The sequence below is a fragment of the Bombina bombina genome, chromosome 3, assembly GCF_027579735.1.
Source record: "Bombina bombina isolate aBomBom1 chromosome 3, aBomBom1.pri, whole genome shotgun sequence".
NCBI classification, from domain to species: Eukaryota; Metazoa; Chordata; class Amphibia; order Anura; family Bombinatoridae; genus Bombina; species Bombina bombina.
In genome coordinates, this window is record NC_069501.1 from 1,152,851,869 (window position 1) to 1,152,870,864 (window position 18,996).

An 18,996-nucleotide genomic window follows, 5' to 3' on the forward strand; every position below is an offset into this window, starting at 1 on the left:
CAGAATGATCCCTGGCAACCAGCGGGTTAAAATATTTTTTAAACAAATATGCATTGAAATACTGTGCAAGTATGATATGGTGATTAGGGGAATTTAAACAACTAATGAGTAGTAATGAATGAAACACAATATATACAGAATTTATAATGCTTGTTATTGCTGTGATAGTTTTGCTTGTCACATTTTCTCTAAGAAGCTAAAAATATGCTACAAACTGCTGTAAAATTACCTGAACAAGCTACCTACTATACAGTGATTGCTTACAACAGTGAAATAACTCAGATGCAGCTGACACTAATTGACCATAATTAAAGGACACACTCAGCAGCAGTGTTCCCTCTAAGGCTAGTTTTGTGTGAGGTGCAGCAGTGTAACAGTTATATGAGAACCATACCTTACAGTCTGCATTGTGCAGTGTTTGCTAATTGCAGGGATCGGTTACCTAAATAACGGTTTCACTGCTAGGCCGCACAAAAACTGGCCGCAGGATTTCAAATATTTTGTTAGCAAAATTTTGCAAATCATTGGGAAAAAAAGAAAAGTTTGAAAAGTTTAAAAAAAATAAAATGTATTTATTTAGAAGGCCAATTGATTATCCCACATACAAGTTAATACTAGTTATAAATAAAGTTGTTGATTTATTTCAGTGCTGTTAATCTTCCTGTTAAATGGAATATATCAGCTCATGGTTATAGTTCTCATTTAATATAAGTTAAGGGGACTTGTTAATCAACATGGGAGCAGTTAGTTGCCACTCATCTACTATGTATTGTTATCTGCATGGTAAAAAACAAAAACAAGCAGCCAATCATCATTAGTGCTGAGATTCTATTTTGCTTTTCTGTGATTTTTCTATAATCGCATAAGATTTCACAATGATAAAGCAAGATTTCTTAATAAAAGGGGAAATAATGTAACTGATTTTGCACATACCAAATGCAGGCTCCCTTGTAAGTCCCAGGACTAGCATCATGATTGGATGTTTAAGGTCCCTTTACAGTGGGATGTGGCTAATCAGTGAGATGTGGCTAATGAGGGAATTTTAAGATAAAATATCTTCCTTTATCATAATCATTTTCATGTGATATTTTTTTAGTCACTTTTATGAGATTTCAAACAAGGGTAACATGTCCCTTTAATATTTATGCAGGAATGTGTTTGTTACTTTTATTAAATTTAACCATGGTTTTTTATTGAATTAAAATGGTTGCTGGCATTTTATTTCTTTGTACTCCCCCCCTAGGCCTTCTCCTATCTCATTTCTTCAATACCACATATTGTGAGCACTTGCTTGTTTGCTTCCAAAGCAAAGCCATCAAAATTCAGGTTTGCATTTTCACATGCTTATACCTCAGGAACTGTAAAATAAAATGTCCTGAAATGTGTTCGTAGTTAGACTAGAAAGGACAAGAAACCTTCAAAAATTCATGTGAGTTGGTTGAGTAGTTTTTGTAACAAGATAGTGGGTCTATTCTTTAATAAAATCTTTTATGTAGCACAGAGAAAAAACATCAAATATGCTTACCTGATAATTTCCTTTTCTTCTAATGGAAAGAGTCCACAGCTGCATTCATCACTTTTGGGAATTAAGAACCTGGCAACCAGAAGGAGGCAAAGACACCCCAGCCAAAGGCTTAAATACTCCTCCCACTCCCCTCATCCCCCAGTCATTCTGCTGAGGAACAAGGAACAGTAGAAGAAATATCAGGGTGAAAAGTGCCAGAAGAATAAAAGGACGCCCCACATAAAATTAAGGGTGGGGAGCTGTGGACTCTTTACATCAGAAGAAAAGAAATTATCATCAGGTAAGCATCATTTATGTTTTTCTTCTTAAATGGAAAGAGTCAACAGCTGCATTCATTACTTTTGGGAAAACAATACCCAAGCTATAGAGGACACAGAATGTCAAGACGGGAGGGTACAAAAGCCAGCCTATACTGAGCGCACCAAACCTTAACCTCTACCCAATAAAAATCCCTGCTTCGTCCGAAGCAGAGAAATTTTTTAAAAGGAAAAGCCCCAAGGACACTGACTTGCAGCTAGTCCAGAAGCCGAGCTAGAGACCGCAAAACGGACTCGACTGAGCCAACAGTCCTCCAGGAGACACCGTCACCCAACAGACGATCCCCAACCACTCACACCCCACTAATGAAGGGAACATCAGCCGAAAACCCGTAAGGGGACAAGGAAAAGGAGAACCGAGGAAACCAAAAGACCCCTCTAAAATATAACACCTCCAATAGTGAGCCCTACACACAAAGACCCAAAGGGGCCCAAACCGGGAAGGAGGCCACGCCTATACCAGCAAAAACCGCGATAAAACCGGGCACAGAGACCGAAAAAAACTTCTCTCCAACATTCTGCAAGTACTGAATGCAACCAAAAAGGCAAAATCCTCCCAGCGTCGGAACATAGAATACCAAAGTATTCAACCACAAAAAAAAATGTGTAAGAGACCCAGTCGAAAATCCCAAGTTGGAAAACAACAGGACGACACAGAGGGTACTTGCGAGGAAGAAGCAGTCAAGCAAGAGAAGACTGCAAAATCAACCCCCAGACAGAGGGCACGCTCCAGGCAACCTAACTCGCCGGACCCGTACACAGGTCTCTAAAAAGGGGAACACAAAACCTCAATCGAGGCCCCCCGAGAAGGAGAGTATAACTTCAGAGCCCTAAGGAAGAGGAAACCCCCCTTTTAAAAAGCAATGGAGCAAGTTGAAAGGAAAGTCTGTATCCTAGCAGACTGAGCTAACAGGAAAGACTCAACAAACCCCACACATCCAGAGGAGACTGCACCCTGACCCCAGCGCCTCAGACCGCTCGGCCATCCTGACCTGCAAACCCCCATTCCGCTGGACCAACCCAGCCACAGGGATCCCTGACCGGGGAACAAAAGAATCCCGAAACTGGTACAGGAACGAGCGTAAGGATAGCACAGCCACAACCCGACTCCGAAAACAGACAACAGGCCCCTAGACCTAAGGATCTAACAAAAAAAAAGGCCCAACAAGTCTGACTTGGAGCCAGCAAGACCCCAGGGGGAACCCATCCCTTTCCACCTCCCAACCAGGAGAAGCCCCAAGAAAGGACTCCATCTCCCTAGGAAGGAGAATATCCCCTAAAGAAAAGTGATGAGGCCAAAAGGGCGCCAACTGTCTTCAAGGCCAGAAGTCACCGGCTAATGGGAAGATAAATCCCCAACACGAATGTCCTAGAAAAGGACCCCCCCAAGTAGCTTGCCAAGCAGAGACACAGCCAACCCATTCACCTGCAGAGCAGGGAATCCACAGGTTACACTGGAAAGCTGACCAAGGGAATGCAACCGCAAGGCGCACCAGAAGTTGGACATCCAGTGCCAGCAGCTGGGTATGAACCAACAACTCTTGAGGCGCAAGTCACAAAGCTAAGCCTAGAGCACCTGTGCTGCTCTGTTGCAAAGAGTAATAAATACTCCGAAAACCTGGCCATCATGACCAGGTCAGATAGATGGAGCAAGGACATAGCCCAAGTTCCCACTACCGTGGAACACCCCGATCAGCCCTGAGATACAAGATTCCAAAACAACCCAAGACTGGGTCAGAAAAAAAGCCAAGCAAAGCCTCAGCAACCGGAAGTCTCAGGAAGAAAAACAGGTCCGGGCACCTTACCCTAAATCTAAACACCCCAACTGGCCAAAAAGCCAGATACAAGGGATATGAATGCATATCAAGAGAATGCAGATAGCAAGAAAACCCCCACCAAAGGAAGGAACCACCCCTAGTCCAACGCTCCAAGAAGCAAGGCTAGAAGTCTTATGAAGAGACATCACAAGGCCTCAGGACAACATAAGGGATACCTCGAGGTAAAAAAAAAAACCCTTCCAGCAGGGTTAGTCTCCCCATCACCTCCACACCAGCAGAGGACACAGGGAAGAGAAAGGTGCTAAGCCTTCCCAGCTTCGGGAACCCCCAAGCTAAGCAAAGTCTCTACAGGGATCAACCATCAACCGGAAATACAGATCCCTAAAAGGAGATCCAAATCACCCGGAAACAATGGAAGGAGACCCGAAGGTACACGTCAAGAGTAAGAGCTGTATCTAGATACACAATAAATAGCATATGCGCACACCTGCAAGGTGCCAAGAGCTGCAACTGGTTTCAAACTGAAAATCTCCATGCTAGACAGCCTATTCTGATACAAGCTGTTGGATAAAGCCCCCAAGGGCAATACAGAGGCCTAAAACCGAAGGCCAAACCGCTCAAATTGTGGCAATGGGGCGCTAAGCCCTCCAACCCTCCACCGCATGGGGGAGGAAAACACTAGGTTCTGATGATATCAGATGTCAGATAGAGTGATGCAGCGGAAAAAACTCCCCTGACCCGGTCATCTATGACTGAAGGCTATAAGGACTGAAAGAATCCTTCCCGCCTTACGGACCCACAGGTCCTCTCGAATGCTTAGTTGAGCATGATAACTTGAGCACTCGGTGCTTCTACCGTACCTAATGAGGTGCACCATTCAAAGTAGCAGACTGAAAATCCCTGTACCTGGTAACGATAGGGTCATTCAATAATTGAAAAACATGTCTGAGCAATACGCAAAGGCGTGCAATCCTGTAACGAAAGGCACAAAACTCAGGAACAGTTACACTCACGGGGAACTGTAGAGGCCCTCCCCAAGGCGGAAGGCCTGGGACAATAGGGCACAAGCACATTCTTAAATAAATGTCTGGACTCCGCAGACGAACAATCACCAACATTATGTGGAAGCGAAAACGTGCTGCAACCTCCGGGGGGAACATGCCACCCTGCATGGAGGAATCAAACTGGGTTACCCGCATCTGTAGAAGTATGAATTGGTAGGAAACTCGCCTCTTGGAGGACAGGACCCCCAGAGGTTGATGGCTCAGCTGTGCCTTGATTCCCCGAGCCCGAGGAACAAGGCGCTCTCATATGGCATACGGAACAAAACTGGTTGACATGTGTCAACGAGGCCAATCCGGATTTGTCACCGGACACAGAATCTGAAATCAAAATAGTCTCAGTATCAGAATCCTCCGTAACTGAATCTGAAATAAGCACAGTCTCAGCATCAGAATACTCCATAACTGGATGGAGGATATATAAATATGGACTTAAGTAGTAACACAAAAACGGCACCTGACACCCACAATGGCTTGGGGGACTCACCACCTCCTATGACAAGACCGCTGCGGACTAGAATATTTCCTTCGCCACACAGTCGGGATTGCGGAAATGGAAAACAGAAAGTAACCACACCTGATCACAAGGTGACCCCGTACAGTAAAAAAAAAGCGCCCAACCAAAAGGCTGCGTCACTTCCAAAGGCCTCAATGTTCCAACCACGAGCCCATAAACATCACATATAAGCAGGTTGAATCACATAACAAACATTATTATAAACCCACCTGTTCAATAACCTCCCTCAGGAGATATAAACCCTCGATTCCAAGATACCAAAAGAGACTCACTGAGACCCTTATGTTAAGTTAGACCCGCAAGGTGATAGCCTTTCGGGAAACATTCACATTACAGGACATTCAGAAATAAAGTAAAATGAAATGATCTTACCGGAATCTACGATATGGAACAGGAACACAGCCTTTCAAGTGTGACAGATAGTAGCATCCCCTCCGCCATGGACTTGAGAGAAGAAAGCAGGCAGCGGAGCGAAGTTCGACAACGCTGATTGCTTGAGGAGCTGTTAACATGAGTCGGGATGGTTTTGCAGAAAGATTCTCCCTGCATCTCCGGACTCTAACTTTCATCCAAGTCCTCACTGAGAGACTGACAGGACTACTTAAAACACCTGTCCCATGCCGAAGAGTACTACCCTCCATAAGAGACAAAAAAATAAAATTCTGACACTTCTCTGCCAACCTTCTGGGACAAAAGGCAAATAATGACTGGGGGATGAGGGGAGTGGGAGTATTATTTAAGCCTTTGGCTGGGGTGTCTTTGCCTCCTCCTGATGGCCAGGTTCTTAATTCCCCAAAGTAATGAATGCAGCTGTGCACTCTTTCCATTTAAGAAGAAAATGTAAGCAGTCCTAAATGATCTTATAAATACCCTATGACTTATGAAAACAGTGAGTAGATTATTATTATTATTATCGGTTATTTGTAGAGCGCCAGCAGATTCCGCAGCGGTAGATCTGAGCAGTATGGTTATTTATGTAATGAAATAAACTATACAAAAAAATATTTGACACATACAGTTGTGATTTTTAGATGATACTGCTATGAGTTTGTAAAGAACATTATCTGCCAGTTTAATCAGACTTATAATTCAAAAGTCTAAAAATGTTGCTTGAAATTTGGAAGGTCAACAGATAGTAGACCTGTCTCTTGCCATTTATATATTCAAGACATATTTCCAGTGTTACTTGTTTTTAAAATCACTTTGCAAACTATAATTACCTCTGTCTGGTAACTTGTTAAATACTATTTATATATTTTATAAAAGAATGGTATTTTAAGTGTAAAGACTACCCTAACATTAGCATCAATTAGCTCACTTATTCCATATGGACACTAGATGGCCATGTTCACATTGTTAATAAAGCAAGGTCACATAGCATCTAATTATATATATATGTGGTATGTTATTGTCCTCAAACATCAGACATTATTTACCATCTTGACCATGCATCTTCCTGGAAGCGTTTATGTGCTTATAGCGTTATCTCCCCTTTTTCGCCAGAAAGTTATACCTACATGGTGCTGTTTTTTCATCTTCGTACATTAGCAAGTTGTACAGTTGGCTTTTACTTTTAACATTCTACATTATTTATGTAATTTAGTTTTGACTATAATCTAGCTTAAGGTTCACGTGTGACTGTATCTTTATAAAATCCATTAATTATACTATCTAGTTCACATTGTTGTACAAAGTCCAAGTGTGGCCTCAATTGATGATAATAGGGACAAAAAATGAGGACAGACTTTTTTGTGTGTGTTGTTTTGATTTCTGGGCTTTCAGCGTAATCCTGCTGTAGGTTCCCTATACTTGTATGCCTGTGTTATACGTTTTTTTGTTTTTTTTATTATTATTTTTTATTGAGAAAACACATAAATAAGCATGAATACAACATTTTAAATAAATGAATATGAACTTGTTTCTACATTATTTCTCCAAAGTATTATCTGTTAGTAGCTCACCACCAGGGCTGGCTTAATGATGGGACCAAGTGGGTCCACCGGCCCCAGACGGCACTTAAGAGGGGACGGCACTTCAGTGACTGAGCTTGTCACTGTCATGTCGGGTCATACCACTCCTACTGTCCTGTGCTAGCTCTGTCACTCCTCCTGCCCTTGCAGTTGCAGCAACAGGTTGCGCTATCAACATGACTGCATCGGGAGGGAGATTGGAGCGTCACTTCAGTAACTGAGAGCCAGATTCAGTCCCATCCCACCACCACGCTCCTTTCTTATAATCTCTGCCCTCCTTTCCCTAACAGGCAGCTCCAGTAAGCTAAGGATACCTCAGCAGGGGCATAAACTTAGAGAAGTCTATGACTGCGTTGCAGCAGTAAGATGGTCAGTTTATTTCTAATTACTGGCAGCGCAGCAGTGTCACTAACACTGTCTGTCTTAAAAAATGGCCAATGATGATGCATGCTATCAGTGCAAGTAAATCATGCTGCCCCCAGTGTAATGTCACACACTACTCACCCCTGACCACCAATAACTTGCAGCCTCCTCCCCTCTAGCCTACCTCTTTCCCACACGTGGATCCTTCTGCGAAGAGGAAGGGGCTAGCTTGGATAGATAACTAATGGTGGCAGGAATGGAGTAGCAGGCTGCATCTTTGTAAAAAAAAAATCAGATAATCTTTTAGTGGTGCACTGCTGCCCTTTTTTACAGGGGCTGACTGGGCTAAGGACATGGGCATAGTGTTTACAACATGTCCGGTAGTAAGTAGTGGCCGTTCAGAGCACTGCATATATATAGTGCAGGGAGGCTAACAGTCCTGGAAATAATACCGAGAGATGTAATTCATCTGTGCTCAGTGGTCTCTCGGTTCACACAGGGAGCCTGTCTGAGAGTTCCAGCCCTGTGAGTGTAAGCTATTTGCAGGGGAGGATGGGGGAGGGAGGGGTGTTAGTGTAAGGGTGACGTTCTAACAGAGAGCTATATCATGGAGGGCTAAGCTGCTGCTACTGGACATTAATAATAACCGTATGCTTATGCTGTTCACTGCTACAACTACACACACATTCCTGTGTGATCATGTGGCAGATCTAGCTTTGCTGCCTGCGGAACGGTAGATAGAGGTGAGAGAAGTGTTAGCCTGCCTCTTGTTCTGTGTGTCAGATGAAATCCTTTGTTTCTGATTGAGAGCACAGACTTTACCTTGACAGTGTCAGTACAGGAGGTCAGACCTAGGGTCAGCTTTACATTTGCAGGGTTGCCCATTGCATTGTTCTAGAGAGGGACTATGTTACTTTTATCTGACATTTTATATAGTTGGCTTAACCATTAATTATATGCATGTACATATAGCGCGGCGGAATCTGTTGGCGCTCTACAAATAACCGATAATAATAATAAATAATAATGTACATGCAAATGATTAAATTAACAATTAGCAAAATAAAGTGCTTAATCTACACTATTAAAATCTTACAATAAGTAAACACTTTTAAATGTGCCCAATTTTGCAGACCTCTTCTCTCAGCTGCTTTGTGTTAGGGTAATATTCTATCATCAGAAATAAAGTATAAAATTAGGCATTATATTTTGATTAGTTGTTGCTTTTACTTATGTTTCAGGATTTTAGAAATTACTTTATTAATTTTGACTGATCTCCCTGATTTATTGTTTTAAAACATGTTCTGCTTTTGGTCCAGGCAATACATCTTTTATTTTTTCCAGAATTAATAATAATGTTTGATTTCATTAAAAGGACATGCCAGTCTAAAAGTAAAATGCTGTAATTGGTAACACTGTAGAAGCTGCAACTGTGGAACAAAGAAACCTGCAGTGAATCTGTGGCTGATATGCTTGTGATTGTCAGCTATGTGCAGCTGCTGGTCTCACTGGCCAAGTTCTGCTCAGGGGTTGCAATGCACTCTATAATTATAAATATATATACCAAATTATAATATACTGTATATAAGGTACTGGGGAAGGGGCTGTGTGTGTGAGGCAGAGGGGACCTCTGTTTACTTATACACTGTACATATGTATTTCTTTTGTAAGACCATGTGGTTGTACTTGCCACCTGGGTCAAAAGGTGCCAGTCCTCTCCTGTGTCTCTCCCACACCAGACACTGCATAAGAATTGGTTCAGGGTCAGGTTGCCTACAGACACCAGGCAGGCTTTTTAAAGGGATATGAAACCCACATTTTTTTCTTTTATGATTCAAATAGAGTATATTATTTTAAACAACTTTCCAATTTTCTTCTTTTGTCTAATTGACTTCATTTTCTTGTTATCCTTTGAAGAAGCCGCAAAGTACTACTGGGAGCTAGCTGAACACCAGTTGAGCCAATAACATGAAGTACATATGTGCAAGCACCAATAAGCAGCTCATTGGCCTACCTGGGAATCCTTTTGAACAAAGGATGCCAAGAGTACAAAACAAATTAGATAATAGAAGTATAATGGAAAGTTGTTTAAAATCACACCTGAATCATGAAAGAAACAAATTGGGTTTCATATCCCTTTTAAGTGGAGGGGGGGGCGTAATTTCATTATCGGACCCAGGCAGCACAATGTCTTGAACCGGCCCTGCTCACCACATGAAGATGCAAAGGTTTGCTTGTGTCCAGAGCATTATTGTCAATGAGGTTGAGAAGTTTCCTCCACACATCAGAAGATCTGAACGCAACCACCTGATTATTGGCTGCTGAAGCGGAAAGACACAGAAACCGCAAAGTCTGCAGCAGTAGAACATCTTGCTTGGTGTGGTGCTCCTCTGACAAAGGACTCACAGCACCTGTAAACCATAACAGTACAGTGAGATTCCTTTAAAAACAGCAACTTCAAAGAATTCAAAAATTAATTTTAAAGAAGCATTTAAATGATTCATTAAGATTTGGAGGCCGATCTCTAAAGCTCTACGTTGGACAAGATTTTCTAAAAAACATAATTTATGCTTACCTGATAAATTCCTTTCTTCTGTAGTGTGATCAGTCCACGGGTCATCATTACTTGTGGGATATTAACTGCTCCCCTACAGGAAGTGCAAGAGGATTCACCCAGCAGAGTTGCTATATAGCTCCTCCCCTCTACGTCACCTCCAGTCATTCGACCAAGGACCAACGAGAAAGGAGAAGCCAAGGGTGTAGTGGTGACTGGAGTATAATTTAAAAAATATTTACCTGCCTTAAAAAACAGGGCGGGCCGTGGACTGATCACACTACAGAAGAAAGGAATTTATCAGGTAAGCATAAATTATGTTTTCTTCTGTTAAGTGTGATCAGTCCACGGGTCATCATTACTTGTGGGATACCAATACCAAAGCAAAAGTACACGGATGACGGGAGGGATAGGCAGGCTCTTTATACAGAAGGAACCACTGCCTGAAGAACCTTTCTCCCAAAAATAGCCTCCGAGGAAGCAAAAGTGTCAAATTTGTAAAATTTGGAAAAAGTATGAAGCGAAGACCAAGTTGCAGCCTTGCAAATCTGTTCAACAGAGGCCTCATTCTTAAAGGCCCAAGTGGAAGCCACAGCTCTAGTGGAATGAGCTGTAATTCTTTCAGGAGGCTGCTGTCCAGCAGTCTCATAAGCTAAACGAATTATGCTACGAAGCCAAAAAGAGAGAGAGGTAGCAGAAGCTTTTTGACCTCTCCTCTGACCAGAGTAAACGACAAACAGGGAAGACGTTTGTCGAAAATCTTTAGTTGCCTGTAAATAAAATTTAAGGGCACGAACTACATCCAGATTGTGCAAAAGACGTTCCTTCCTCGAAGAAGGATTTGGGCACAAGGATGGAACAACAATCTCCTGATTGATATTCCTGTTAGTGACTACCTTAGGTAAGAACCCAGGCTTAGTACGCAGAACTACCTTATCCGAGTGAAAAATCAAATAAGGAGAATCACAATGTAAGGCTGATAACTCAGAGACTCTTCGAGCCGAGGAAATAGCCATTAAAAATAGAACTTTCCAAGATAACAACTTTATATCAATGGAATGAAGGGGTTCAAACGGAAAACCCTGTAAAACGTTAAGAACAAGGTTTAAACTCCATGGTGGAGCCACAGCTTTAAACACAGGTTTAATCCTGGCCAAAGCCTGACAAAAAGCCTGAACGTCTGGAACTTCTGACAGACGCTTGTGTAACAGAATGGACAGAGCTGAGATCTGTCCCTTTAAGGAACTAGCGGATAACCCCTTTTCTAAACCTTCTTGTAGAAAAGACAATATCCTAGGAATCCTAACCTTACTCCAAGAGTAACCTTTGGATTCGCACCAATATAGGTATTTACGCCATATTTTATGGTAAATCTTTCTGGTAACAGGCTTCCTAGCCTGTATTAAGGTATCAATAACTGACTCAGAAAAACCACGCTTTGATAAGATCAAGCGTTCAATTTCCAAGCAGTCAGCTTCAGAGAAGTTAGATTTTGATGTTTGAAAGGACCCTGAATCAGAAGGTCCTGTTTCAGAGGTAACGACCAAGGTGGACAGAATGACATGTCCACCAGATCTGTATACCAAGTCCTGCGTGGCCATGCAGGCGCTATTAGAATCACTGATGCTTTCTCCTGTTTGATTCTGGCAATCAATCGAGGAAGCATCGGGAAAGGTGGAAACACATGAGCCATCCTGAAGGTCCATGGTGCTGTCAAGGCATCTATCAGGACCGCTCCCGGATCCCTGGATCTGGACCCGTAGCGCGGAAGCTTGGCGTTCTGTCGAGACGCCATGAGATCTATCTCTGGTTTGCCCCAACGTCGAAGTATTTGGGCAAAGACCTCTGGATGAAGTTCCCACTCCCCCGGATGAAAAGTCTGACGACTTAAGAAATCCGCCTCCCAGTTCTCCACACCCGGGATGTGGATTGCAGACAGGTGGCAAGAGTGAGACTCTGCCCAGCGAATTATCTTCGATACTTCCATCATTGCTAGGGAGCTTCTTGTCCCTCCCTGATGGTTGATATAAGCTACAGTCGTGATGTTGTCCGACTGGAACCTGATGAACCCCCGAGTTGCTAACTGGGGCCAAGCCAGAAGAGCATTGAGGACTGCTCTCAATTCCAGAATGTTTATTGGAAGAAGACTCTCCTCCTGATTCCATAGTCCCTGAGCCTTCAGAGAATTCCAGACAGCGCCCCAACCTAGTAGGCTGGCGTCTGTTGTTACAATTGACCAGTCTGGCCTGCTGAATGGCATTCCCCTGGACAGATGTGGCCGATAAAGCCACCATAGAAGAGAATTTCTGGTCTCTTGAATGGAATGAAGGACACGGCATGCACTTTGAAGTTTTGTTAACCTGTCCTCTGTCAGGTAAATCTTCATTTCTACAGAATCTATCAGAGTCCCCAGGAAGGGAACTCTTGTGAGTGGAAAGAGAGAACTTTTCTCTTCGTTCACTTTCCATCCATGCGACCTTAGAAATGCCAGTACTATCTCTGTATGAGATTTGGCAGTTTGAAAGCTTGAAGCTTGTATCAGTATGTCGTCTAAGTACGGAGCTACTGAAATTCCTCGCGGTCTTAGTACCGCCAGAAGAGTGCCCAGAACCTTTGTGAAGATTCTTGGAGCCGTAGCCAGTCCGAATGGAAGAGCTACAAACTGGTAATGCCTGTCTAAAAAGGCAAACCTTAGATACCGGTAATGACTTCTGTGAATCGGTATGTGAAGGTAAGCATCCTTTAAATCCACTGTGGTCAAGTACTGACCCTCTTGGATCATGGGCAAAATTGTTCGAATAGTTTCCATCTTGAACGATGGAACTCTTAGGAATTTGTTTAGGATCTTTAAATCCAAGATTGGCCTGAAGGTTCCCTCTTTTTTGGGAACTACAAACAGATTTGAGTAAAACCCTTGTCCTTGTTCCAACCGCGGAACTGGATGGATCACTCCCATTAATAAAAGATCTTGTACGCAGCGTAGAAACGCTTCCTTCTTTGTTAGGTTTGTTGACAACCTTGACAGATGAAATCTCCCTCTTGGGGGAGAGGATTTGAAGTCCAGAAGGTATCCCTGAGATATGATCTCTAACGCCCAGGGATCCTGAACATCTCTTGCCCAAGCCTGGGCGAAGAGGGAAAGTCTGCCCCCCACTAGATCCGGTCCCGGATCGGGGGCCCTCAATTCATGCTGTCTTAGGGGCAGCAGCAGGTTTTCTGGCCTGTTTGCCCCTGTTCCAGGACTGGTTAGGTTTCCAGCCTTGTCTGTAGCGAGCAACAGCTCCTTCCTGTTTTGGTGCAGAGGAAGTTGATGCTGCTCCTGCTTTGAAATTACGAAAGGAACGAAAATTGGACTGTCTAGCCTTGGCTTTGGACTTGTCCTGAGGCAGGGCATGACCTTTACCTCCTGTAATGTCATCAATAATCTCTTTAAAGCCGGGCCCGAATAAGGTCTGCCCTTTGAAAGGAATATTAAGCAATTTAGATTTAGACGTAACATCAGCTGACCAGGATTTTAGCCACAGAGCTCTGCGTGCCTGAATGGCGAATCCTGAATTTTTAGCCGCAAGTTTAGTTAAATGTACTACGGCATCTGAAATAAATGAATTAGCTAACTTAAGGAATTTAAGTTTGTGTGTGATGTCATCTAGTGTGGATGATTGAAGTGTCTCTTCCAGAGACTCAAACCAAAATGCTGCTGCAGCCGTGACAGGCGCAATACATGCAAGAGGTTGCAATATAAACCCTTGTTGAACAAACATTTTCTTAAGGTAACCCTCTAATTTTTTATCCATTGGATCTGAAAAAGCACAGCTATCCTCCACTGGGATAGTGGTACGCTTAGCTAAAGTAGAAACTGCTCCCTCCACCTTAGGGACCATTGGCCATAAGTCCCGTGTGGCGGCGTCTATTGGAAACATTTTTCTGAATATAGGAGGGGGTGAGAAAGGCACACCGGGTCTATCCCACTCCTTAGTAACAATCTCAGTAAGTCTCTTAGGTATAGGAAAAACGTCAGTACTCGTCGGTACCGCAAAATATTTATCCAACCTACACATTTTTTCTGGGATTGCAACTGTGTTACAATCATTCAGAGCCGCTAATACCTCCCCTAGTAACACACGGAGGTTCTCAAGCTTAAATTTAAAATTTGAAATGTCTGAGTCCAGTTTATTTGGATCAGAACCGTCACCCACAGAATGAAGCTCTCCGTCTTCATGTTCTGCAAACTGTGACGCAGTATCAGACATGGCCCTTGCATTATCAGCGCACTCTGTTCTCATCCCAGAGTGATCACGTTTACCTCTTAGTTCTGGTAGTTTAGCCAAAACTTCAGTCATAACAGTAGCCATATCTTGTAATGTGATTTGTAATGGCCGCCCAGATGCACTCGGCGCTACAATATCACGCACCTCCTGAGCGGGAGATGCAGGTACTGACACGTGAGGCGAGTTAGTCGGCATAACTCTCCCCTCGTTGTTTGGTGAAATATGTTCAATTTGTACAGATTGACTATTTTTTAAAGTAGCATCAATACATTTAGTACATAAATTTCTATTGGGCTCCACTTTGGCATTAACACATATAGCACAGATATCTTCCTCTGAATCAGACATGTTTAACACACTAGCAAATAAACAGCAACTTGGAAATACTTTTCAAAGTAATTTACAAATAATATGAAAACGAACTGTGCCTTTAAGAAGCACAGAAAAATATTATAACAGATAAAATAATTAAGTTATAGCATCAATCTTTGTCAGAATATACAGTTTTAGCAAAGGATTGTTCCCCTCAGCAAATGATAACTAACCCAGGCAGCAGAAAAAAAATACACAAATAAACGTTTTTTATATCACAGTCAATACAATCAGCACAGCTCTGCTGTATGATTACTTCCCTCAAAAAAGACTCTTGAGATCCCTGAACTCTGTAGAGATGAACCGGATCATGCAGGAAGAAAATGAACCTCTGACTGAGTTTTTCTGATGCATAGTGAAAGCACCAAAATGGCCCCTCCCCCACACACATAACAGTGAGAGGGATCAGTGAACTGCTCTAATTTAAATCAAAACTATTGCCAAGTGGAAAAAAAGTGCCCAAAACATTTTTTCACCCAGTACCTCAGAGAAAAAAAACGTTTTTACATGCCAGCAAAAAAACATTTTACCTCAATAATTAATTGTCATTTAAAACCTATTGCAAGTCCCTGCAAAATAGGTTAAGTCTATGTATACAGTTTAAAAGCCAGAGAAGTACCATTTCCCAGAAAACTGAAGTGTAAAATATACATACATGACAGCCTGATATCAGCTACATCTACTGCATTCAAGGCTGAGTTTACATTATAACGGTATGGCAGGATTTTCTCATCAATTCCATGTCAGAAAATAATAAACTGCTACATACCTCTTTGCAGATTAATCTGCCTGCTGTCCCCTGATCTGAAGTTTACCTCACTCCTCAGATGGCCGAGAAACAGCAATATGATCTTAACTACTCCGGCTAAAATCATAGAAAAACTCAGGTAGATTCTTCTTCAAATTCTACCAGAGAAGGAATAACACACTCCGGTGCTATTATAAAATAACAAACTTTTGATTGAAGATATAAAAACTAAATATATCACCATAGTCCTCTCACACATCCTATCAAGTCGTTGGGTGCAAGAGAATGACTGGGGGTGACGTAGAGGGGAGGAGCTATATAGCAACTCTGCTGGGTGAATCCTCTTGCACTTCCTGTAGGGGAGCAGTTAATATCCCACAAGTAATGATGACCCGTGGACTGATCACACTTAACAGAAGAAATACCAGTCAAAAGTCTGATTCTCTACAGGCAAAATTTACTTATATTGCTGTGTTTCTCGCTAAGTAGTGTACCAAGGAGTTAAACATACATTACAGTATAGTGCTATAAAAGTTTAATTCAAAGTATGATTTACACATCCTAATAATACAAAAAAATGCAATAAAATGTGTATTAAAAGTCTACAGAAAACTGCAAATTTAATGTACACAGGACATTGGACTCAAATGTTTTTTTCATGATAGAACATCCCATTTAAAAAAAAAAAACAACAAAAAAAACAACCTAAAATGTACTTTCTATTTATCAAATTTGCTTCACTTTTTGGTATCCTTTGTTGAAGGAGCAGCAGTAAGCTATGGCAGTTAGCTGAACATATCAGGTGAGCCAATAATACGAGGCATTTTTGTGCAATGCCCAATCAGCAGCTAGCAAACACAATAAAAGGAAGCAAACAACATGCTGATCATTGCCATGTAGGATGAATACTTGAAACTGTACTGTGTGTGTGAGCACACTGCTGATGTCTTTCCTTGTGCCAATGAGCACCCGACAGTACAAATCCATTCACAGTATGGTTGAGATCTAGTAAACATACAAACCCCACAGCCATTATTGCCAGATCCTTTTAATGTACAAAACATTAGTTGATGGCCTATTCACTAGTTTGACAGTTTTCTCACTACATCTGGAGCTGTGACTGTGAGCTCTTTCGAACAATTTTTAGAGAGAACTAGTTATATATAAATTAGAGCCATAACAAATTACTACTTGTGATATTCATTAATTCTAGGTTTATTATTTTTAATTTCCTGCTGTGTTAACATTAATATAAAAATACATGTAACAGTCCATCTTGGTCTATTATAATCTGTAGTTATCACAAAGTCATACTATCTTATAAAACAACTAGCTGCAACCAATGACGTTTTACCTGTTAATCACTACACTATTCTAGAAGACATCCTTTAGACTTAGGGATTAAATATGGAAAACGATTTGCTAATTATCAGTTTCCCCAACAAGATTGCCTTTCTAAGGAATATTTTTTTAAATAACTTGTATTCTTGTTTACAGCTCTGTTACAAAAAGCACAAGAGGTTTTAGGTTGATCCGGGCACATCCAAGCCATCTCCGGAAATCAGAGACAGATCAAATGGAAAAAACAGAATTTATGCTTACCTGATAAATTACTTTCTCCAACGGTGTGTCCGGTCCACGGCGTTATCCTTACTTGTGGGATATTCTCCTCCCCAACAGGAAATGGCAGAGTCCCAGCAAAGCTGGCCATATAGTCCCTCCTAGGCTCCGCCCACCCCAGTCATTCGACCGACGGACAGGAGGAAATATATATAGGAGAAACCATATGGTACCGTGGTGACTGTAGTTAGAGAAAATAATTCATCAGACCTGATTAAAAAACCAGGGCGGGCCGTGGACCGGACACACCATTGGAGAAAGTAATTTATCAGGTAAGCATAAATTCTGTTTTCTCCAACATTGGTGTGTCCGGTCCACGGCGTCATCCTTACTTGTGGGAACCAATACCAAAGCTTTAGGACACGGATGAAGGGAGGGAGCAAATCAGGTTACCTAAACGGAAGGCACCACAGCTTGCAAAACCTTTCTCCCAAAAATAGCCTCCGAAGAAGCAAAAGTATCAAATTTGTAAAATTTGGCAAAAGTGTGCAGTGAAGACCAAGTCGCTGCCTTACATATCTGGTCAACAGAAGCCTCGTTCTTGAAGGCCCATGTGGAAGCCACAGCCCTAGTGGAGTGAGCTGTGATTCTTTCAGGAGGCTGCCGTCCGGCAGTCTCATAAGCCAAACGGATAATGCTTTTAAGCCAAAAGGAAAGAGAGGTAGAAGTCGCTTTTTGACCTCTCCTTTTACCAGAATAAACAACAAACAAGGATGATGTTTGTCTGAAATCTTTAGTAGCCTCTAAATAGAACTTTAGAGCACGGACAACGTCCAAATTGTGTAACAAACATTCCTTCTTTGAAACTGGATTCGGACACAAAGAAGGTACAACTATCTCCTGGTAAAAATTTTTGTTAGAAACAACTTTAGGAAGAAAACCAGGCTTAGTACGCAAAACCACCTTATCTGCATGGAACACCAGATAGGGCGGAGAATACTGCAGAGCAGATAACTCTGAAAATCTTCTAGCAGAAGAAATTGCAACCAAAAACAAAACTTTCCAAGATAGTAACTTAATATCTATGGAATGTAAAGGTTCAAACGGAACCCCTTGAAGAACTGAAAGAACTAGATTTAGACTCCAGGGAGGAGTCAAAGGTCTGTAAACAGGCTTGATCCTAACCAGAGCCTGAACAAATGCTTGAACATCTGGCACAGCTGCCAGTCCTTTGTGTAGTAAGACAGATAAAGCAGAGATCTGTCCCTTTAGAGAACTTGCAGATAATCCTTTCTCCAAACCTTCTTGTAGAAAGGATAGAATCTTAGGATTTTTTATCTTATTCCATGGGAATCCATTGGATTCACACCAACAGATATATTTTTTCCATATTTTATGGTAAATTTTTCTAGTTACAGGTTTTCTGGCCTGAACCAGAGTATCTATAACAGAATCTGAAAACCCACCCTTTTTATAGAATCAAGCGTTCAATCTCCAAGCCGTCAGTTGGAGGGAGACCAGATTTGGATGTTCGAATGGACCCTGAACAAGAAGGTCCTGTCTCAAAGGTAGCTTCCATGGTGGAGCCGATGACATATTCACCAGGTCTGCATACCAAGTCCTGCGTGGCCACGCAGGAGCTATCAAGATCACCGAGGCCCTCTCCTGATTGATCCTGGCTACCAGCCTGGGAATGAGAGGAAACGGTGGGAATACATAAGCTAGGTTGAAGGTCCAAGGTGCTACTAGTGCATCTACTAGAGTCGCCTTGGGATCCCTGGATCTGGACCCGTAGCAAGGAACCTTGAAGTTCTGACGAGACGCCATCAGATCCATGTCTGGAATGCCCCATAATTGAGTTATTTGGGCAAAGATTTCCGGATGGAGTTCCCACTCCCCCGGATGGAATGTCTGACGACTCAGAAAATCCACTTCCCAATTTTCCACTCCTGGGATGTGGATC

The 18,996-nt window shown here is 42.2% G+C and overlaps 1 protein-coding gene across 1 annotated transcript in view; it reads right to left on the minus strand.

The window, feature by feature from the left end:
• The window catches only part of ATM (ATM serine/threonine kinase), a 925,848-nt gene that overhangs the window by 642,045 nt on the left and 264,807 nt on the right, over positions 1-18,996 (minus strand). The window contains exon 18 of the mRNA XM_053708547.1: positions 9,743-9,942. Within this exon, the coding sequence (XP_053564522.1) occupies positions 9,743-9,942 (200 nt within the window). The remainder of the gene's footprint in view (positions 1-9,742; positions 9,943-18,996) is intronic.